This window comes from Heliangelus exortis, chromosome 9, assembly GCF_036169615.1.
Source record: "Heliangelus exortis chromosome 9, bHelExo1.hap1, whole genome shotgun sequence".
In the NCBI taxonomy this organism is placed as follows: Eukaryota; Metazoa; Chordata; class Aves; order Apodiformes; family Trochilidae; genus Heliangelus; species Heliangelus exortis.
Window position 1 is genome coordinate 16,519,628 of NC_092430.1, and position 23,942 is coordinate 16,543,569.

General features: G+C 37.4%; 1 protein-coding gene across 20 annotated transcripts in view; it reads left to right on the forward strand.

The window, feature by feature from the left end:
- The window catches only part of LRCH3 (leucine rich repeats and calponin homology domain containing 3), a 62,402-nt gene that overhangs the window by 31,147 nt on the left and 7,313 nt on the right, over positions 1-23,942 (forward strand). For 2 of the 20 annotated variants that reach the window (XM_071752399.1, XM_071752397.1), the window contains exons 7-21: positions 487-580; positions 1,390-1,510; positions 4,022-4,170; positions 6,831-6,907; positions 9,851-9,896; positions 10,052-10,192; positions 11,454-11,501; positions 12,616-12,669; positions 16,146-16,226; positions 17,574-17,645; positions 18,515-18,563; positions 19,053-19,166; positions 19,826-19,944; positions 20,393-20,530; positions 22,724-22,801. In XM_071752399.1, the coding sequence (XP_071608500.1) occupies positions 487-580; positions 1,390-1,510; positions 4,022-4,170; positions 6,831-6,907; positions 9,851-9,896; positions 10,052-10,192; positions 11,454-11,501; positions 12,616-12,669; positions 16,146-16,226; positions 17,574-17,645; positions 18,515-18,563; positions 19,053-19,166; positions 19,826-19,944; positions 20,393-20,530; positions 22,724-22,801 (1,381 nt within the window). The remainder of the gene's footprint in view (positions 1-486; positions 581-1,389; positions 1,511-4,021; positions 4,171-6,830; positions 6,908-9,850; positions 9,897-10,051; positions 10,193-11,453; positions 11,502-12,615; positions 12,670-16,145; positions 16,227-17,573; positions 17,646-18,514; positions 18,564-19,052; positions 19,167-19,825; positions 19,945-20,392; positions 20,531-22,723; positions 22,802-23,942) is intronic. The other 18 variants (XM_071752417.1, XM_071752401.1, XM_071752409.1 and 15 more) reach the window with 12 other exon arrangements.

Genomic DNA, 23,942 nt, shown 5'->3' on the forward strand with positions numbered 1-23,942 from the left:
ATTATTATACAGCAGATAGGTGTTCAATGCATTCTTTGTACTTTTGTGTGGAAGTATATTTTGAGTCACCTGTAATTTAATTAATTTTGCATGGGTTTATGCTTACTTAGAAAAAGTTTGTGGAACGTTATTTTTCAACCAAAATGTATGAGTAGAGGAAAATTACTTTGACTTATTAGACAGTGAAATAAGAGAACACTCTGCAGTTTTCTTTGTCATAATTTCTGCTTGGGAAAATTTTGAAGTATTGATACATAGTTTGGATCAGGTTAGCTCTTAAAAAGCTAGGCAGTAGCAGGTGGAGAGCTGACTGACAAGTCTGTAGTTGTAAGCACATTGCCTCTTCTGCTGAGTAGCAAATGCCCTATGATGCTTTCCAACACGAACACACTATAACTGTGCTTGCTAGGTTATTCTGCTTTTGTTCTCTAATAGCTGAGAGGCTTTTAGTGGTGTTGATATTAACTAAAACTGTGTGTTTGACAGCCATGAGGAGCTCTATTCTGGTCGTCCCTATGGAGCACTTGATTCTGGCTTCAATAGTGTGGACAGTGGAGACAAAAGATGGTCAGGGAATGAGGTAAGTTATTTTTGTTGAGTGCAGTATTTACAGGAAAGAGAACTAATAAGTTCATGTAACATATTCAGTGGGTAACATATATGCTAGTGTGGCTTTGAGCCAGAATGTTTTTTTATTGGAGAAAAACAAGCATAATTTTGAATGGGGTGGACAAAAAGTTGGAAATTTTAAGAGAAGTGCATGAAACAGTGCATGACAGATGAACTAACTGGAGCATAAAAGATGAGGGAAAGGGAGTTCTTAATTTTAAAAAAAAGCTTATAACTGTATCATATTACAATGTTGAGTCAACTGCAGTTACTCATGGGTGGTTGTTTCAATTGCAATGAAAATTCATTTTCAAGAATGAGATGGAAATTTTATCTTACTTGGTTGCTGTTTGTTTCAAATGTTTAAGTCTTTGCCATTTAGAAGCAGGAAAATGGTATCTCCCTAGCAAGGAGAAAGCTTCCCTTTCTTCTTCAGACAACTAGAAAAGGCAGTAGCCACGACCTTAAGTGTTTCAGTGAGCTATACTCTATATGCCTACTTTCTCTCCTATCTTGTTTTTTGAGAGAGTCCTTGAAGTTTCCGTCCTCAGGTATTTTCTAGCACTTGCAAATACTGGAAACAGAACTGTAGGCAAGCTGGTTTTTCAAGCAGGCATGAATATAATTTTTAAAACAATATTTAATATCTGTATTTTGCTGTAATGTTCCATAGGTGCAAAACAGGGCACTTGAAGTAAAACCACAATCAGTAGGTAGTAGCTCACAAGATGATGTTTCCCAAGAAAAGTGTTTATTGACTTCACTGTTTGTTTTCTAAAGCCAACAGATGAGTTGTCAGATCTCCCTTTACGTGTGGCAGAGATCACTAAGGAGCAGAGACTGCGAAGAGAAAGTCAGTATCAAGAAAACCGAGGGAGCATGGTTGTAACCAATGGTGGAGGTAAACAAACCATCTTTGGATGACTATGTTATTGCCATTATTATTAAATTCCAGAGTATTTACTATAAGTAGTAGGTTCTCTAAAGAGGAAAAGAAAAGTCTAGGTGGAATTACAGAAAGACACAGTTTTGTAAACAGTGTAAAAATACTGTTGTATTAAAGATGTTAAAAGGCAAAGTCAAATAGCATCAGAATTAGGGTTATCTGGGAAACACTGTCAGCTTCTGCATATGTACTATGTTAAAGACTTCAAATTGTTTCAAACTGTATTTTGGAGTCTTGAATTTTTGGTGCATGGAGTTTTGCTGCTTGAGTTACTGGGGAAAATTTACAGCAATAGTAAATTGTCGGTGCTATGTGATGAATGCTGTCAGAATGGGATAAGCAGTTTTGTCAGGAAACTTCATATTTCCAAGTAACAAAAGTACAGTGTTCATCAGTCTTGGGTTTTAATCCAAATATGCAACCCATCTAGGATGGGCTGGTATTTGTGGGTGACATGGCTTTTTTGCACCATTTCAATTTGCTGTCTTGCAGTCTTACAATAGCACCCTTGTATTTGTTCAAGCAGTGATAGCACTTCCCCTATTTCTTGATCTCTGCAGTTCTTCTCAATTTTAACTTCCAATACTCTGCTACCACTGGCTCACAGTCCAGTCCTTTTGTTTATATGTACTGATTTTAGCTTTCTACCATGTTTGGGGTTTTTTTTCAGTCATTCTCTCTTCTCCGTTGATTTTGCACTACTGATTGTTAGGTCTCATCCCATACGCTTTGACTTATTTTTCTGCTTTCTCAGATGATATTTTAATTTCCCATGATGGCTCCAGTCCATGTTCCCTATCTGAGTCTCACTCTTACCAGCTTGTTTTTTGTCTTCACTGCTCATCTCCCATGTTTTCTTCCTTCTTTCTTCCTTCTTCCCTCTTCATCCCCATCTTTGTCTTTTGCCATCTTCTTTGCTTGGTCTTATTCTTCTCTGCCACAATATTTTGTTTTCTTCGTGATCTTCTAGAAATATCTGCAACTTTTCTTGGTTGACTCACGCTCTTTGGCTGTTAATGTTTAAAAAAAAAAAAATCAGTCAGTTAAATTCTGGCACAGTTTTAAAAATTGAAGACGTAGTGTTATGGGATGCTGTGGGCAGCCTTAATGACAGGTGGTGTTGCCCGCTCCGTTCTAAGATTAACTTTATTTTGTTCTTTTGGTTTTGTTCACCAAGGACTTCAAAATGCCTCAATAGCCTTTTAAGATGAATCATTGTCCGTTCAAGTCAGAGTATCTGAGAGGGACACGAGCACTAGCATGTGCCTGCCAGTTATCCAGGAGATCCTGTCCAATTTTGTTACTAGCACACATACTAATGTCTTTCACCTCCTACTGTGTTATTACTGTTTTAATAAGCAAAACTGGAAAGAAGGGGATGTTTGTTTTGGGGGTTTGTTTTGGTTTTATTTTGGTTTGTGGGTTTTTTTTTAGTTGTTTGTGGGTTTTTTTAATTTGAAACTGAGATGGAGATATAGTGAAGCCAAAGTATATAGGAATGCTGTTTTGGATGGTTGTAGTGGCAGAGGAGGAGGCTTTGGCAGTAACAGTTGCTAGATTGTGCAGCAGGGCAAAGAGAAGTCTCTTTTAGGCAAGCAGGAAGAGGGCGGGGGAGTGAAAAAGAATGTCTGTAAAAGAGACTGGAACAAGTTTGGAGAGAGTTTTAAGAAAAAGAAAGCTCTAATGCTCATAAAGGGAGGTTATGCTTTCTTCTGCATCCCCAGCACAGTATTTTTCACCAGGGTAGACTGCTCAATGTCATGACTCCCAGAATCCTGGGCAGAATGAGTAAAAGCAGTGACAAGTGAAAAAATTGCCCTACATGAGGAAAATCAATACTAGCCAAACTGTTCTGTTTCTTGTTCTCATTTCAGTGGTTCCTAATTTCTTTTTTCATTCCTCTTTTAAAAATAAAACTGGAAATGCCTTTATACTGTTTTAGAGGGGTTTTGTTGCTTTCTGTGCTGTCCTTAGTTATTTCTATATACTCCTTTTACATTAATTGCAAGATAAGTTGGACGTGCTACCCTCGTTTTTGTTGTTGTCATATCCATTCTAATTTTTCTGACTGAGATTAATTAGAACCAAGAGAAGTTATTTAAAATGCACACAAACCATTGTATAGTCTTGGTATTAGTTGATGGATCTTGAGAGAGTGGTTTTGGTATTAACAAAAGCACAGTGTTTACTTTTCAGTTCCCTGCAAAAGTATCTGTGGCCAGCAATTTAAAACTATGTGCTTGATACATGTTTCTCATTGCTTTCTAAAAACCATCACTTTTGTCACTATCTCAAGATCTGATGTTTAGCAAATGTTAGTGGGCCAGCCAAAATTGGAAGAGCTTTCAGGCTGAACTTTCCCAGAGAGAAGAAAAACCTTCATTCCTGACATTGCTTTGGTGTTGGTTTTTTCCGTCTCCTATGGTTATCTAATTATGGGTGTTGTCTTTCTGTGTCTATGTCAAGTGGAACATGATCTTGATCAGATCGACTATATTGATAGCTGTGCCACAGAAGAGGAGGAGGAAGAGGTGAGGCAACCCAAGTGCATGGACTCAGACAGCCTCAGCTCACAATTCATGGCATATATTGACCAGCGACGAATCTCTAATGAGGTGGTGCTTTTATTTAAATAAAATTCATATGCTTCAGGAAAGCCATTCTTGAGCTACTTATGATTTTTTGGTAAAAATTTTAAAAAGTGGATGTGAGGGTGGGAATTTTTAACAGGGGGGGAAAGCACAGTGTTGTTCTATGTGTGTGGAGGGTCAGAACTGCAGTGTTAAGCTGCTCCCAAGTGCCCTTTGTGATGTGAGGAATAAGTCTAAGGCAGCCACACTGTTTTCCTGTCATGTGGGTTCTTGCAAACTTGTGCCTTAGCCATATGTGAAGTAAATGTTTTTTCCAAATGAGTGCTCCCTTCAGAAAACACTGATGTTGATGCTTCTAACCAGTAATTGGTGATACCTAGAAAATTGTTAATCTTTACTTGGTTTAGTACTGAATATATACCAGCTTTCCCAAGGGAGAAATGTTGGTGGGTATCAGCATAAAGATTTAGTACAGGAATTTTGCAACTTAATTAATTTGGCTGTTCATATTGATTACAAGTTATTTGCCAGGAGACTGACTATACTGAGCATCAATTTAAATATTCAGACTTTTCAGAAAACCTGCCTATTATTTACACAAATAATTTCTCTCTTACTATTGAGCAAAGCTTGACCCAACAGGTGCAGTCTTGGGTATGTATATATAGTCACCTTTCTGAACAATAAACATCTCTGTAGTTTCAGATAAACGTGACATAAAACTGCTCTCAGTCAGTGAAAGTTACATGAACAGTAAGTAAAATTATTGCTCAGCAGGCTAGAAGGTTCTCCAGACAGCTTTTTAAATAAACAGACATTAGTAACACTGGACATTGTCCTGTTCTCTTCTCTCGTAGAAAAAAGAAAAAATAGAAAAATATAAGGAGAGAAAAAAAAAAGAGTGGGAGCAAACTAGCCTTTGTTCTTTTTCTCCAACAAGTATTAACAGTATCTTTCCATTCTTATTCTCCAGTATCTTCCTCAGTTGGTATGTAAATCTTACTCTGGATTGCTACCTTTCTCAAACCTCAGTAACAGTAACTGCAGTGTAGTTCAGGATGTGTGCACCCATTTCCCTGAAACATATTTTTTGACAGGGTTCACAATATACTGTGCTGCTAATAGCTGCTTTAATTAATTACTTTTTGTATCTAAATGATGTCCTGGTGCAGACAAGGGCAATGATTCCCATAAAGTTCCTGTCACTTCAGCTCATGTCATGTCATTGCTTTCTAACTGCACAAGGATTAGTGTGCAACTGGAACTGCTTTGAAATTGTGTGAGTTGCCATAACTGGAAGATGCCTTTGTTCTGGTTGTAGCAGCCACTGCTGTGAACACATGGAAAAAACTGTTCCCTGTTCAGTCATTTGGATGGCACACTCTTGGAATGTCCTCAGAAAACGAACCTCTAGGAACAGATTTTCAACCACATAATGTTTTCTTCTGTATTCTGTCAGTCCTAATTAATACCTACATGCACAGCTGCACAGCTCAGTGGCTCACTGTACATACTACATGAATAAGCTGTCTGAGAAAATCTTTGTGGCTGACATGCTTAACTGCTACCTATTGTGCTGTGGTTCAAATATGTCTTATGTGTTTTGAAGTGGAAAGGTGTTTGCTCTCTGAGGAAAGAAAAAACAAACAAACAAACAGTAAAGCCATGTGTCTTTAATATTCAGATAGGAGCCTGGTCCCAATTTTGTCCACTTTATGTGACTGTTTACTGTATTTAAAATCAGTGAGACAGGATATCTGAGAGGTGCATTCATTTTGTAGATCTTATAAATTCAGTATCTAATCACAAAAGCTGGTGCAGCTTGAAGCATAGACACAATAGGAAAACTCAGAAAAGGCAATTATTGGCAATACAACCCAAGGACTCTTTGCTGTAGATAGTGAAGGGCATCAATTAACATCAAAAAAAGCTATCCATAGGGATCTGTTTATTCCTAAAGATTAAATGGTTGCTTTTATCTGAAGCAGTACTTTCTCCAAAAAGACAATCCAAAATACTCTGCTCCTTCTGAAGATTTACTTTATCCAATATAGCAACATACATTCAGTCCTAAGTGAAAACTGTCAAGTTATTCTTGAAAAGTTTACATTTTCCTGCACTAATGGGTATCAGTAAAAGTTTTTAAATAATGCTAATGGGTTTTTTTCCCCGTGGAATAAATGATTTTGTTGCTCAAATTAAGCATAAGGTGTTCTCATTCATCCCATGTTTTGCTTTCTTATTCCTTTTGTGACCTGGCTTTAGGGCATCATAACAGAGCATCAGCTGTTGTATCCTGTATTTCTGGAAGTGCAGAATGCATTGCTGTACACTTGAATAAGCATTCTTTGAGGCTTAACTCTTAATTTCATCTTGACATTAATTACTTTTTACCAACTTTTGCTTCTCTTTATGATTCTTAACAGTGGAGGTTTTCAAACTCTTAAATAATTTATCATTAGCCATATTTAATCTTGAAACCGAAGTTTCTTTAAATCACAGAAAAAAATAGAAGTGAACTTTTCTAGTTGGAAGTGAACATCCCTGAGCTGCGTGTTGTGATTCTTTGTGAGGTGTTTTGTATACCAGTATTTACAAGTCTTGCTTTAAAAGGAGATTGTTTGATGTTAATGTACAGTGTTCTGAACAAGTTACTGACAGTTTTCTGTGGTTTTGTTCCTTAGGGTTCACCAGTAAAGCCTGTGTCCATCAGAGAATTTCAGAGAACAGAGGAAACAAGACGATATTTACATCAAAACAGGTAAGAATATATGGTAACAGAAATTTTATCCAATATTTTCAGGTTGAATGCAGAGCACATTTACTGAGTGTGTTTAGGAAATGACACTGTTTTCTGTTGCTTCTCCAGTAATTAGCACAGTACTTTAAGTTACCTCTCAGTCAGAAAGGCTTACCTTTAAGTTGGATGGTTAAAGAAATATGCCAAATTGAAGTGTATACTTTTAAACTGATATAATATGTTCTTTTCTTGAATTTATTTGTGTTTTGATGAAATATTTATGTTAGCTACCTTGCATAAAGGACAGAAGGAATAAAAGTACTGCAGGTTTATGGGAGGCATAGAGAGAGTTACTATGGAGTATTTGATGTTTGTGAGGTCACATTCTTGGTGGACTGTTGGTAGTTGTAGTACTATAGAGGGCTTTAGTTTAGTTGAGTTTAAAATGCACTTTTCTGTGGCATAATCATGAGCTTACATGAGGGGCAGAAGGGGTAGAATAGAGTCAGTGCTGAAAAGAGCTGCTTAGTTTAAAAAGACTTCTTGAATTGCAACCATACTCTTTAATGATGGCTTGGCTTATTGGAGGAAATGCTTATCCTTAAAAGTACGAGTCAGGGTTTTATGGGGTATAAATGAGGTGGTTAGGTCTGAGAAGAGAGTTCTGATGTCTAATTAAAAGAACAGCAGGTAAGCAAATGTACAGCTTCCTGCTAGTAGAACTACAGTAAGAATTTATAGAACTTTTATTATGACATTGAAGCATTTCAGTATTCTGTGTTTTGAAAGTGAATGTGTGAGGACTCAGCAGAAAACAAGCCCGGTTGTACTAAATATTAAAAAAAAAAAAAGGAAAGAAAAGAAAGAAAAAAAGACAACTACTAGCCATAAATATGTCATCATTTAGCTATCAGGAGCAATTCATATTTAATGGCATTCTGAAATGGTATTGAGTGATAAAATGAAATTGTGAATATGGCGTGAATATTTCCAGAGTTATGGCAACATTATAATAGGAGTTTTGAAATGTGCACTCAGTGTGCAGGTGCAGTAGCTGTACTGATACACTGGAGGATAACTCCCTCAGCATATGTCAGCATTCCTTATCCTGTAGTGTCTACAGGTATGGCATAAAATAATTCAACAGTCTGATGTGTTCTCCACAGATAGAGGGTTCTTGGTTTAAAAGACTGATATGTTGTTGTTTTAGTTTGTTTACTTTCCTACATGAACATTTGTGGTCAACGTGGAAATAGTCTTTGCAAACAGTGGATTCTGTGATATATCTGAAGGAAATAAGAGAAGGCCAGTTAGGAGAGAGTTCCTGTGTACATAGACAGTTTTCAATGATGAAGGAAATTGTCATTCTCCAGGGTACTCAGTGTTCTCAGATTCTAACTTAAGGATGGCAGCAGATCTTCACGTTAATCAGCAATCTAAATGAATTATAGCTTAATCATATTATGCTTCAGTAGAGTGAAATTCTGAATGAGACACTAAAAACAGCTCATATTATTGTTGCCTTCAAAATTCTGGAAAAACGGCCATATGACAATGAGTAATTGTTTTGTATTTTAAGCTTGTATTAGTCAGATATTTCATTTGTGGCAATCACAAGCTGTAAACTGCTTCCACAATGATTCCACAGGCAAATGCCTTGGCAGGCAGCCTGATTATTTTTTACTTTTGTTTTTAATTATTTTTTTTCATCCAGCATGCTGGAACCATGGAGTTTGATGTAATGCAGACTTGGTCTCAAGAGTACTTACATTAGTTGATTCAATTTGGTAAAAACAGTTTGTGCCTCTGGACAGACTGTGGTGCATTCCTGTTGCAGCAGAGCTGTGTGTACTCTGGTCTGAATACACTTCTTAGCACTCAGTTGAACCCATTCTGTTGAAAACAGCACAGTAATGGGTTTGTCATGTGTATCAGTGCTAACTTGAGGTAGGAGAGGAGATCTGTACCAAATGGGTCTTCCACATCTCTTTAGGCTCTCCGTGCAGAAGAGGTAATAAATCTACACACAAGTGGCATGACTGATGTTTTTTAGAAGTGTATTGGAAAGTGTCTTTCTCTTCCATAGTTGCCCCAGGAATGAAGGTTGCAGAATCTGGGCTGTCAAGTGTAAGCTATTCTGTTGCCATTAACTTTCTTTCTAGGAAGCAATATGGCAGGGAACATTCTGTAGACCATGGACTTTGGGAATTGTGTCAGTGCTAGCAGCTGCCTTCTAACAAAAAGCTGACTGCAGGAGTTCCCTTGTTATTGATATGATAAGAGACAGATTGGGTTTTGTTTACCTTGTGACTTTGGTGGCTTGTCACTGACAGTTGGGGAGCCCTTGATGGGTGAAGTGATCACATTTGGTCTGAAAATATCATAGGATGCTAATGTTCAAGAATAATTCTGTTCTTTCCAGAGCAGAATAAGGCCCACACTAACCAGCATATTTTCATCTTGTATTACTGATGAATTACAAAAACTTGAAACTCTAAATCTAATGCATCACTAAGTAGTGAGGAGTTACGTGGACAGGACAGAGAGGTGGAGAAAAAAAATGTGTAGTTCCTAATGCTTAATTTTTTGGGGCCCCCCTTATAACTCCAGTTACAGCAAGTTGCCCCTCTACATAAGGATCATCTGTAAAGTTCCTGGATTGGTTACTTAACCAGCTTGTAAAAAATTGGTATAAAGTTCTGGGTCTCTCAGTGTAATAGGCCAAAGGTACAATTGGTACTAAATTTTCTCACAGTTCAGGAGAAGAGTTAGAAATGACCTCACAAAATCTGTCATGCACAATGAGTTAAGTTGCTGTTGCAGCAGTTGGTTTATCAGCTTTGCTTACTAAGCAGTCACTCTTCCGATTTGATGAGATACTTGTGTATCACTGACAACTCATGGATGAAAATTTGTTTGTATATAAGATAAAAGCTATACTTAATCTGTTTTTTCACTTGTCAGGTCTCCTGCTGACTCGCCTTACTTTCTGTCAAGTCACCACAGTCAGGTAACACATTGAACTTCACTATTTTATTCTTTTGGGTGAGTTTGATGCATAACCAAACTTACATTAGCTGTAAGACATGGACTGTTTCTCCATGGCCCCTGTGTTTTACCCTGCATAGCTCTGCCTTTACAGCTGGGTGCACTGTCTTGTTCCAGGTGCCTAATGCAGATCCTGAGCTGCACCGCAGGCACATAGAGCGCACCCGTCGGGAGGCCCAGCTGGCAGCGCTGCAGTACGAAGAAGAAAGGATGAGAACAAAGCAGATACAGAGAGAAGCTGTCCTTGACTTTGTTAAGGTACCTTCTTCTAGTACCTACCTGATACTTCATCTTTTCTGTGCCCTTCAGTAAAAATTAATTGCCAAGGTCATTAACACTTACACCTTGCACTCTTGGACATGTGTGGCACTTCTATAAAGAAAACAGGACTAGCAGTTCCATTCAGTGCTGGTGCTGTAGCTTAAAGTAGGTAAAATGAGACCTCGAGAGGAAGCTGAAGAGATTTACCCAAAATATGATTGTTGGAAAGAGTTCTTTTTTTGCATAGTCCAGTTCACTCAATTTTTCATGTGCATAGATGTTACAGGGTTGGTATAAGAAAGAAGGGGTCTTTGTTTGAGAAGGCACAGAGGCAATGCAATTTTGAAGACAAATTTGGCAGAGAAGAAATAATTCATGTATGCAAAAAGATAGTGTTGCCTAATAATTTTGGCATTTTATGATGCATAAATAAGTTGCCTCCAGGTAAAGCACCAGTGCAGTTTTGTTGTACATCAAGTACAACAAGTGGATGCTGCACCTTTGCTTTCTCTTTCACTATAGTCATTATAGTCTCCTGGTTACCATGCCACTCTTTTATATGTTAGATATCTTAAATTTATTTTACTTTTTACTTCTCTGGTCGCCTACCCAAATCTCACTATCACAAATTGAATAAATGTTGTAATTAGTATTTTAGGCTTAGGATGGTCTGCATCAAGGAAAGGAATGTTGTATTTTATTTATGTAATGCATTAAAAAAGTTTATAAAAAGGTTTTAGCTGCCTGAAGTTAGGCTTTTTATTAGCACCAACTAATCTCAGGCCCATGGCAGTGTTTTGTAGAAAAGCTGCTTTTATTAAAGATTCATCTTAGTCTTTTTAATTAGCAACGTTAGATATTTTATATGTGTTTTGTTAATCACTGAGCCTTTTGGGATGATTTGGGGTTTTTTTTATTTGTTTTTCTTCTGCTGCCTTTGTTATTCATAAGGACTTTATTCTCAGCAGTTGAATTCCTCCCTTGGGTTATATTTTATTTTATTATATATCTTTAACATGTGAAAACAATGTGGTTTTTTGTTTTGTATAGAATAAAGGCTGTTTTTTTACTACTACTATCAGTGAAGTTTCAGCTCAGTGGAAACCTGAAATTTCCCCAATGCACGTTTTATTTAAAAACTAAGATTTCCTGTGTTTTAAAACACCTCTAAATTATATGGGTTTGTTCTGAGCTTTTGTTTCTCTCTCACACTTTTTTACATTGGTCTTTCATTTTTCCTTTTTTTTCCCCTCTATAGCAGAAAGCATCTCTAAGTCCTCAGAAGCAAAGTCCTCTGGATAGTGAGGTAAGAGTCCAATAATAGTATTACTAGTGATGTCATCACCTGAATTCTTAGCTCTGTCCATCAGAGGTTTTCCTGACTATGGAGCACTCTTCAGGACTTGAGTTCTGGCAGTTTTTTCACACTTACTGTTTAGCCTTGGATTGTGGGTTGTTGTGGGGGTTTTTTGGTTATTTTTTTATGGTTTGTTGCTTATGGGATGAGTCTAATATTTCCTTCTGTTCATGTAGGTTGCCTATCTTAGTGTGTTTCTTGTATGTTTTCTATGTTCTATACAGAAAATAAATTTCATATTCCATTATAAGATTCTCCTTGCAAGCAGTACTGTGTGCTTTCTAACAAGATTATTCAGACAAATTGTATTGTGTTACAGTCATCCTTCATGACTAGTTTTCTCCTTGTTTCCTATCATCAGATCACTGGTTATTTCAGGAAGATTAGGCATGAGAATTTTGAGAACTCTAAAAAAAAGAAACTTAGAAGTTTCATTCTAATGTACTTTTATAATCAAAAACAGTAAATCAGTAGGGAACACAATTCATACAAGGCTCAGTCTTCTAGAATATACACAGCTGAGCCAATGACATCTGTTTGCTCTCTGCATCAGATTTCTGCATAGTAATAACTCTTGCACTGCTTGCCATCCCCACTTTCCTCCAGGGAAAGATAAAATACTTGGCAGTGTTAATCGGATCAAAACTTTTATTAGTATAATGAATGTAAATAGTTCTTTAGCAGCATTTTCCACCTGACTCTTTTTGCTAGAAATTTATTGAAACATGGAATAACTGAAATGGGTTTTGCTCCTTCTTAATGTTCATCTGTTCTTAATTTATTCTTTTTAAGGGTCCTTTGTTCTACCACTGTAACAACTGTGGATACATAGTTGTTTGCTTGAGACAACACAGAAAGCAGAATATTTGATTCCTTAAGTAATACAAACACAGTTTAATTCATGGGTCATGTGGCTATATATTCCTACACTTAAATATACCTGAATGTTTTTAAAAAAAACTCACATTGCAGTATGTGTTCCAAAATGTCTGTCTGTTCACGTACTGTGTGTTTCTGACATTCTGTGTGTTGCTGACATTACTCCATCTCTCCCACCTCCCAGTGTCCCTTTCCATCCAGAAGGTCTCAGCATACTGATGATAGTGCCTTGTTAGTGGTAAGATCCTGCACGTAATGGCCTTTTTATGTGGCAGATTTTAGAGCATAGAAATAACATTATCGTTGTCTCAGATTAGACCAACTATTTTAGAGCTAATCTAAATAGCATAAAACATGAGCATCTCTGAAATGTGGCTTATCTGTAAATTGAGTAGCATGAATATGTTGATATTTGGACTGTTAGTCATTCGTTAATAATATAGCAATGCTTTTCCACAAAATAATTAAAGCTTACCTTTTCCTGAGAGCAGAAGAAAATGACTGATAGTGAAGAACAGCATCTAAAATTCAAGACTTGCCTCTATTTGTTCTGGTTCAATTACTTCTCCATTTATCTTGCTTCCTAATTGCTGTGTTCTTCAGTGTTAAATAAGCAATTCTAATGCTTTGAATACAGCCTTCTACTTTTAATTTGTATGCACCCTGCACATGGTAAGAAATACTTAGTGTCTTGATAACCATATCATAGCACACGGAGAAACTGCTCTTAAATGGCTAACAAATGAAATATTCCTCATGGCTTTCTTTTTTTTCAGTGAAGATGTCTTGAAAATAATCTGTTTTGAACACTTACCAAAATTAAAAACGTTTATATACTTCATGTTTTATGCTATTTATTCCTTTATGGCATCTTAGTTATATAGCATAATAAAGAATATAATTAATGCCATAATCCATGTCTAGAAAAGGAAAATACACCTGATTTGCTTGCCTTGCATGACTGCATGCCTGAGATGTATTTTCTTAATCCATGTGCTTCCATTATCTGCCTAAATTTTCTTTTGTCAGTGCTTTTAGGATATCTGTCTCCACAATGTGTTGGTAAAGATATTTACTGTCTCTTTATTCAGACTTTTTGGTTTTCCTGCTTTCACGTGACTAGCACTGTGTGGGAGAAAAATAAAGCTCCTAATATTAGAGAGCTTGTGATCATGCATGTGCCTGTTTAGGGAAATCACAGCATATAAAAATGAGCATTCATGTTTAGATAATAAGAAACGGGCAAATATCAGTGATTTGGTTTAAGTGTTGATATTCTGTTGTCGGTGAATTCATCTTTGGAATGTATTTACAGATGCCTCTAAGAGCCCCATTTCAGTTTGATTGTGTGATTCCATTAGCTTTGTAGTAATTTAATACATATAATTTTATGTTACCTCACTTGGAATTTTCAGAAATTATTTTTAATCTGGTTTTTATCACCGTTTTTTTCCTTCATATCCTGAACCTAGTTACTTCCTTGCACTTCACAAAAAGATGTGCAGGGTGGTAGGGAAAGATTAAACAAGATTTGAAAGCAGGAATTTCTCTGTTCATTTTTCTTTTGTTTCCTTCTTCTATTCAGCAGCACTAAACTATAACAGTGTATGAAATACTGCTGAAGTTTGATCTGCAGCTCTGTTTTGTAGTGGAAATACTGTTTCTAATGATGGCATATGTCAGGGCAGCTGTTTCTGGAAGGCAATTACTGTAAATGGAACATTAAGCCCAGGCAATCTCATTAATTTGTAGCATTTTTGTTTCCACAAATGTATTTTATATGATAGAAACTTGTTCTGTTACAGGGAAATGTTCATTAGTTTGCATCAAAAAAAAAAAAGTCTGTCAGAGGAGTTGAAATTACTTTTACCTTTTTATATTTTATTGCATTTAATTTGACACTTTTCCTGTCCTCATGGATTTGAAATTTAGCTAGATCTGATTTCTGAGGATGCTTTTTTCTTCCAAGGCATTGAGGCATTTCGTATCAAAATGTGTTTGCTTATGGCAGTTTTCAGTAGAAATTTTCCATTTTCACAGTTTCTTTTCTGTCTCTTTCTCTGCATAAAGACTGCAAGTAGAAGTGTAAATTTTACCTTTTAAAAATTCTGGACACTGGAACTCACAGATATGTTAGGGTTTGGTTGGGGTTTTTTGTTTGGTGTTTGGGTTTGTTTGCGTTTGTTTTGGTTTGTTTTTCTAAAAAAGAAAAAAAAAAGTTGTGCTAGATCTTCCACTGATTTTTGTATCTTACATGGTGTGGGAATAACACTTGGTGTCAAAGAAGGAGCATATTACATACAGATACAGTAAAAGATCTTTTGTTCATCATTTGCCTCCTGACATCAGAACGTTCTAGCACTGAGCAGCTCTTTTGCCTTTTGCACCAAATGATGTTTTCAGGTCAGAAGTATGGAAAAGATTAAAAAGTAATAGGTCTAATATGTAGCTGGAAAGCAAGTGAGCTTTCTTTTATGTTTGCTATTTCCCTGTTCTGTTACTGTTTTAACAAAAATTTTCTTGAAACCAAAATTTAGGTTGTGAATGTTTTTTTAAATCTTACATCATGTTTCTTTTGGTCTTCTGTCTTTTATTACTAATTAAAATATAGTCACATTTCACAGGTTATTGTGATGGTTTCCTTCTGTTTGTAAGAAATTTCAGGACAGTCTGAACTCGCAGAATGACTACCCGTACTTTATGTGAATGTAAATAGTTCAGTTTAGTTTTAGGTTTCCTCTTACACACCTTTGATTTGGAGTTGTCTGAAGTACTTCATTGCACTCTGTGCTGGATTTGTGTTGACTTGTAATAGATAGGTTAACTAAAATGTTGCTGCAGAAATGTAACCACTGGCCTCTCTGAGGAAATGTGCTATATACCTCCAGGTTCTATGTTAGTCAAACCCTCCTGGCTATTCTCCCAAGGGCAGTCACATTCATTTCCATTCCTCTTACTTGTTAAGATACTATCAAGGCTTCAAACTTGGCTAATGATTTCAGCCTTGATTGCTTGGGAATCTCATTTTTTCCCAAATATTTTTGTTTTCTCTCATACTGTCCCTGATAAAATATGTGATCTGGAAGGAAAAAAAAAACAAAACCATCCTCTTAAACTGCTGCTCAATTTTTCTGTTCTAAAGCCCCTGAAATATTTCATAAGCATCAGGCAGCTGGTGTGACCTCTTTTATAACCTTTGTGTCATTGCTGCCTTGTGCTCCCTTCACTGTGTTTCTTTGTTGTGGTCTCAAACATGGCCTGAGGCCATCGTGTTACTATTGGCACATGGGATCCCTGAAACATTTTAAGTGAAGGCTTTTAGGCACTAGTGTTACAAATCGTAATGGTATGAGTAAAGTAAGCAGGACTTGAATTATGATAAGTTGTACCCTGGAGTTTTTTCTCAGACTCTTGGCATCCATGTGTGTATTCAAAGGTATAATAGTATAATTCCCTTTAAATATCCTTATTTGGTTGCTACAGAGTTCTGATTGAGCTCTGCTTTGGCAGTCCCTGTATCTGCACTTGTTTTTGACAGAGATTTCTCTCGACTTCAGTGCTAGACCTAGATGCCAAGAGTGGCACGTGCAGTAGAGTGTAAATTTAAACTGCAGCATCCTTGTTCCTTTTGTACTGCAGCTGCCTTTTCTTGCCGTTGTTCTTTGCTTCACTTCTTCCCTTCTTCCTTCTTTCTTTCCTTGCTGTCCTTGACAGAACGGCTTTGAGCCTCTCTTTGTGTTTGAGATTGACAATAACACCAATACCATTAAAAGAAGGCCAGGGACTTGCAAACAGGTGAAGAGCATGCAGTGTGTTGCTGTTGTGATTGTGCTGCCCTGTGGTGTGCTGTGTTCCCCTTCCCTTCTGGGTACATGGGTTCTGACAACTTCTTTTTAGTCTGCCTCAAGCTTGTTTTGCTCTTTTAATACAGGAATGAGCAGTTACTTTAATGTTACAGACCACCTACTTCTGTTTTATTTTGCTATTTCCATATACTAGCTAACATTTTGCTTAAGTCAAATTATATTCTGAAACTCCTTAAAAAAAGAGAAACCCACAGTTTTTGTTCTTCTTTGCTGTGGAGGAAGAGGCTGTCTAGAGAATCTGCTGTGAAGTCTGCATAGGGCCTAAAGATGTTTGTGTTTAAGACTGCCCTGGGCATAACCTCTCTTTCTAGTGCTTCCTGGCTGTACTGCTCTGAACTGGCAGAATAGTTGCAAATCATTTTAAATATGAACACTCCCAAGTGTGACGTTCACATATAATGTGAATGTGTAGATATAGATTAGGTGTTCTTTTCCTGTGCTGAGCTGCCACTTCACTATATGAATGCTGTTTCAGAAAATACAGCTTCATTCTTGAGCCATTCCATCCTCAGATGTTAATGTTTTGATGGTGATTTCACTAAGACATAGGATTTGGCTTTCTAGATCCACCTGTCAGTGACAGATTGACATGCTAGAGCTCCTGTTCTGTAAAAATGAAAAACTATTTATTTAGTTCGTTATTATATTGGTTATAATTGAAATTTGGCAGTGCTTCATTTGTGACATCACTAAGTCTTCACCCTTACGTCTTCCCCGAGAGCTGTATTGCACATGGAACATTGTTTAATTTGTCTGTAATTCACAAGGATCAGCATTAGATATTTGTGGTAGTCACAAAGTGTATTCTTGAGCCTGTTAGGTCTGAGTTCCTCTGGTTTTACAAAGTTGAGAGGTATTTTTAGTAAGTTATTTTCTTAACATGCTTGAAGTGTTAAGAAATCTGTTTTGAACAGTGGCTCAGAATGAACTGTTGTAGGGTAAAATTTTCTCTTGTCGGATGGCATAAATCTTGGATTAGGTGTTACTAAAAAGCTTTTACCTCACTTACAGATCCTAATGTTCTTAACTGCTTTTGATGTCTCTGTGTTGTGTGTAAAAGAAACATCACTTGTGCCGAGTCTATCAGCCAGAAAGTTCAGGAGGGTAGGAAGGCTTTAACTGTAGTTCAGCAAGTGTGTGTCTGTTGCCTGCTAAGTGTTTCTAAGAATATGATCACCTCTTCCTTTTTAACATGTCTACTGCATTCCACCCATGTGCATGACCTGTCAGCCATTTGCTAACACTGCTCCTGCCTTCTCTTTCTTTCTGCATTCAGTCACTCTCAGGGTTGAATCAAGAAAGCTGTGCTACTGCCCTGCCTAGTGCCTCTACCTACAGTCCTGTCAAGGTATCTCTTGCTATTATCACTCACCAGTAAAGCCAACACAAACTCTTGGATCCACACATCTGTTTTAACAGGTGTTAGTCTGTCAGCTTCTAATCTAAAGTTCAGGTAGAGTATGAATTCGATTAAACTGTAGTAGATATTACCTCATCATAGCTTTAGGCTGTGTCTACAGGAGAAATAAGCTACAAAAACATGGTAACCAGTCTCTACTCTGAGGGGTTCTTGATTGTCTTTGATGTTGCTTTTTTTTTAGTACAAGATTATTTAATCTTGACCAAGTTGAGTTCATCAAGAGTACTATTCTTATATTCTTTACTAGCTTAGCTTTGAATACAGACAACCTGTATTTCTTTTTCATCTGTGGGAACTGTTATACTGAGTGCATTCCACACAAAAATAATTAGTTTGTGTAAGCACTGCAATAAAACCACAGGGTGCTTCACTGGGGAGAGTGAACAGGAGCTCTGCGTTAGCAAAAGTGTCAGAGGTGTTTCCTTATCTGTGCTGCTGTAATGGAAGTTCTGCATGTTATGATGTTTTTCTGTGTCCTCTTTGCAAGTAATACTTTGAAAGTTTTGGTTGGAAAGAAGAGAAAGCAAAGATCTATCGTGGCTGTTTCATCATTTGTTTTCCTCAGAAAAAAAACAATTGTGTCATTTCTGCAAAAGAAAAAAGCTTTGATTTCTGCAGAGATGAGATTTGGGGAGCAGCATACTGTGTTTTTCACATCTTTTGTTGGTTTTTGTTTTTTTTTCCTAACACACATTTGGATGGATGGAGACCTTTTTTAAAACACAGCAACTTAAAATACAGTTACAGCTTTTTCAGATTAGGACCATTTATACTCATCTGCTTTTTTTTGTCCACAGAGTGATGACAGATCTACTATCTCACCTGGCTCACCTACCACTCAGACAGGTAACAAGGAAAGAAAGAAAAATTTCTGAAAAACGAGAATGTCTGTTTGCTTAGTTGCCTCTATGAATAGAAGGGAGCTTATGTTCCCATCTCTATATGTGTAGTTTTTGGGAGTTTACCCATTTATTTGGGTCCCCTTAGAAACACATGAGGGAAGAGATGAGGGGTGAATTATGTCCTCAAGCAGAGTTTAGAGTTGGCTGTTCCAGGCCTTCATGGGGGCTTTGGCACACAGATGCATTAATCAGCAGTCAGAACAGTTGCTGGAATAAGTATGTGGAATGTGCTTTGCATGCAAGTGTCCTTGGAAGTGCCTTTTCCTGCTCTGTGCTTTTACCATGCATGGCTGTAATTTATTTTGTCATGATTATAATAAAATTTTTGTTTTGTTCTTTTTAATTACCACATTGCAGAACCCATTTCCTATTTAAACTCTAACCATTTCCTTCTTCCTCCTTTCCTTTCCTGTGCCTTTCCACATTTGTTTAGTCCACCTTTCCCCTCCATATCCTGGCCATGCAGCCCCACCTTCCTATAGAAACCCTTCCCAGCGACCTGAGAGTTTCCTTTACCGAACAGCTGTCAGGGATGAAGCAAACAAAGGTAGGTTATATAGCTCAGAAATTAGCTGGGTTTGCTACATTATGTTAACATCTGTATTACCCAGGTTTTGCACTGTTCTTGTTACTTCAAGACTACTTTCCCTTGGTAGACACATAGTATTAAGTACTATGTGACTAAGCAAATTTTTCTTTAGAGCTGTCAGATGTTATTTTGTCATTTTTGTGGAAATGTGGGAAATTATTCTTCCAGGTCTTACACATAAAAAGTTTACAGCTAAAAAGATACCAAGGAAATTGCCACAAAAGTCTTCACCAACTGAGGAAGGCAGCTTGATAAATTTTGCTACACAGTGCTAAAACATGTTGCACAGTATCACATAACAAAATTTCAATTTCTATAGGCAAAGACTGAACTTTTTCCACATGTTCCATGCGGCAAAAATTTGTCCGCCTTTGTGAATTATTACTTTCCAACAGAAGGAACAGAATCTAAGCAGAAGAGAAAATATTTTAAAGGGCACCTCATTTAAATTAGTAGATCACTAGTTTGAATAATAGTCTAATGAAAGAAACAGGTTTGTAAAAAGGAATGCACTGTATCCATCCTGGAACCTTTTGTGTGTGTGTACGGTGAAGCAGCAAAGGACCATCAGCTGTACCAAGCTTAGTGGTTTCCTTTCCTTTGTGCTCCTTTTTTAGCTGTTACTTCATCTTCTACCCGTGCCTTGTCTCCTGCTAAGGATTCTGCAGACCCTAGAGTAAGAGAAAACTCCAAACAGCGACAGGAGGAGCTGGAGCTAATAGAGCAGCTACGCAAGGTTAGTGCTGCCAGGAGCCAGCATGTAGACATCTTAATAAGTGCCTTGCTTGCACCCTGCTAAACCTTGTGTTTGGACAGTGTGTGGCCTGGTGTTTTGGACAGATTTCACTGAACCCGTATGGTGCACAGTTGGCCAAAATTAAATGCCATTGTACTGTCTAAGTGGTTCTTCCAGATGGATGCAGTAGTGAAGTCAGCATCAAATTCTGTGAAATAAACTGTGCTGTCTCCTGATTTTTGTCTCAGAACTCAGTTGCTCCTGGATTGTGGTCAACTCTGGGCACAGTGGTGTGAACAGCTTTCCGTGATCTTACTCAGAAAATGTCATGAGGATGGACAGAGTTTTAATGCAAGCACTCTGCCTCTTATAAAATGTTCCACAGAAAGAAGCAGTTTGAGGAAACCAGCTCTTACTTTTTTTGTGTCCGTGTTCTTTTTCCCCACAGAATATAGAATCGAGGTTGAAAGTGTCACTGCCCAGTGACCTGGGAGCAGCTCTCACTGATGGTGTCGTTCTGTGCCACTTGGCTAATCACGTGCGTCCCCGATCTGTTCCCAGCATCCATGTCCCTTCACCTGCTGTTGTAAGTATATGGTAATGATAGCACTTTATAAGTGTCCAAAGTTACATCCAACAAAGCCCTGCAATGCAGACAAATGCCAAATTGCAGATTTTCTTTTGTGAATAAACATGACAAAAAGTAACCATCTGTTCTGTCTGAAAAAAAAGTCTGCAGAGTCATTAAAATTATATATTTGGGCTTGTTTCATTTAATTGAAGGTACTTCTAACACCAATTGTAAGAAGCATTTCCTCTTTTAAGGTCTCCCTGCGTTAACTTGAAAACTGGTGAAATAAGAGACCAGTCAGCATGAAAACTGAAATAGGGCACTTCAAATGATTAAAAGGTCCAAGATGTTCAGGAAAACAGTAGGGAAATACAATATTCTCTACACTGTTCAGGATTCCACTATACCAGGTAGTAAAAACAGGCAGAGAAGCCAAGTTGGTTCCTGTTTCCATTTTACAACACTACAGATTCTTCTGCTTGGGAATTTTAGCAGAACACACTCAAGCTTCCTGGAGAAAAGCATCTCCTGCAACAAAACAAACCCAGTCGTATCTTTGTGATGACCAGAAAGAAGGTGGCTTTGTCTGAGGACTGCTCAGAGCAAGGAAGGAAGTGCACAGAGAAGTTTGAAAAATTCTGGAGTTGTTTCTCTTACCATGCCTAACTGTAGTGTTTCTGGAAATCAATTAACATTATCTACTTCTGTGTAACATGCAGGGAATGCACAGAATTAGAGAACAGTCAAGAACTGTGAATAACAACAGGTTATTTACCTAATAAGCTGTATTTGTGGAAGTCAGGGTTCACTGAAAATATTTAGGGTCATCTACTTAAAAGCAATATGGACATGCAGACTGCTTGTTATGCACCTTTAAATTGTATGAATCAAGACCAAAAAAATGAATATTGTTTCTAGGGGAAGAAGTTGAAACATGCATGTTGTGTTTGCTTTTCCTTATTCTGGAGTCAGTCTTTGTGTTGTTTGGAATTTGAACTGGCACTTGCAGGGCTGCCTACTGGATCATTGTGGTTCCTCTCCCCTGGGCTTAACGTGAGCAAGCAGATGTCCTCATTATTTTGAGAGCGATTGAACTGGACATCCCAGCATTTTAGGCAGATTATGGAATCATTAAGAGAAGAAACATACAGCACTCAGAAGACTTAGATCACTGAGGATGTCTTTTCAGTGGCCTGTTTTTATGAGCTGTTGAATATTCTACATTGGTATTTAAATCATGGCTATGTCATATAAATCCCAAGGAAGAGGCAGCCTTTGTCTGCACTCCAGGAGCAGGAGAGGCATGATGTTGTTTCTCAGATTTTTATATTCCCTCCCTCCTTTGGGAGAAAGAAGTCATTGCCAGCCATTAGCCTGCTTTTTTGGTGGGGAAACGTGGCACATCGAGAGCAGAGAGCAGAAATCCCACCACTTATGGAAAGCATTGAACCCCCAAAGGCTGCTGCCTGCTGCTACCTAAACTGTGGGTGGCTTGTTCAAAGCAGCAGGAAGCTTGAGTCCCTTTAACCAGAAAAGAATAAGCTTCAAGAACAGAAACAAGACAGAGCAGGTGCTGTGGTGTGGTTGGGAAAGCTAACTGTAGAAAAAACCTTGCTTGAAGAAATGCCAGCAAGTGCAATTCAAACAGCTACATCAAACACATCTACAAGAGGCTTACAAGCAGCAAGCTTCACTTCCAGTTTTCTTCCACAATTTTCTCGTTTCATCTAGCCTTCATTTTTTTTTTCATCTCTTCATTAATTGAAATATGGTTTAATATTTATCTATTTTTTATTGTAGTAATGCAGATTGCTTCATATCATAAAGTATTCTGAAATCACAGCATGGAAGTTATGCATGTGTATTTTGTTCAAAATATGTTTTTTAAATTCTCATGTGTAGTCACTAAAAGCATTAGCCAGTTTTATATAGCACCTATATAAATACGACCTACCTTAGAATGGTCTTTTTTTAAAAACATCCAACATTCATAAATTGGCTTTTCATAAAATAGCTCTGAAATTTGGGCTTGCTTTTCTCTAGAAAAGCAAATTTCAACAGGGCCTGCTTTGAATTAGGTAAGCTTATATCTATTCAGTGTTTTTTGGCAAGGAGATGCATTAAGGGGTCTATTTAAATGAAAAGTAAAGATGTTTTTAAATCATGCTAATTAAGAACATTGTGCCTGCCTTCTTTACTTCTTTGCAGCCTAAACTTACAATGGCAAAATGCAGACGAAACGTGGAGAATTTCTTGGAAGCTTGCAGAAGGATTGGAGTGCCTCAGGTATATATTTCTACTGTTCTGATACAATGTTTCTCTCAGGTACAGGCTTTTCTGATCCTTCAGGAAGTAAAACATTCTTTGAAAGATTTGATGAAAACCAAGTGATTAAAAGTTTAGGAGGTCAGAGTATAAGCTGTGTCTTGCAGTATAGACCAAAGTAATCTTGCATTGTCTTCAGATGAAAATTAAGACAGATACAGTTTTATCTGATCAGATTCACTCAGATTCAAAACAGCTGATGCAATTTGTTCCTAATCCTTTTGCTAAGTACCAGTGGTAGAAATCTGTCTTCTGATATTTCTTGTCCCCTTCTGCAACTTGGAAGATCTAGGAGGTGGGAACATATACAATAATCCATCTGAGTCCACTTAACCTGTTTTATGCTGTCCTGTCCTTTCCACTTTCTTATTCAGCAGCTGTCACAGAACAAAGAATTTTAATACATGATGTTTTTCTTATTTTTAGTTCTAGTGCATTAAGTGATTTGCTTTCTTATACTGTTAAGAATTAACATTTCTCTTATAGGTGCTGTTTGCTTTCTTTTGTATTGTGAAAGGGAAAAGTAGACCCAGTGACTCATTTCCTAGCTATTTCTAAAAGCAATGTTCTTGAGTCATCATGCAGTAATTTCTGGTGTTTTCAGATAGCTTCACTTGCTGGCATTTGAGCTGTTGGGATTTTAGGACAGTGTATACATTAAGCTGCCTGGCAATTTCACATGACTCAGTAGTGAATTGGTGCTTCAAGATCCTGCACTATTTTGATCTAAGAAATTTCAGAGTTTTACTCCCAGCAGAACTGCACAATATAAATTTATCTGGAGCAAAATTTTTCAGTTCTGTCCCAGCTTCCCTATTTATAGCTTTCCTAAAAGGCAAGATGTAATTTTTATGGGATTGCAGTACAGAGCAGATCGCTGAAATGACCCACATTTGAAAACAAGTGAAAAAGCTTGCCTCCTTGTGAAAGAGTTCAAGGAGAATGTCTCTGGGGAAACTTACTGAAATACCCCCACCTGAACTCCAAAGTTCTACATGTCTGCATTTCATAACTGAGATGTGAACATGTTATCTGTATGCAAGAGTGGCGTGGTAACCCAGTATATTGTTATTGAAAAGATGCCTAAAGGTATTTCCTTTCA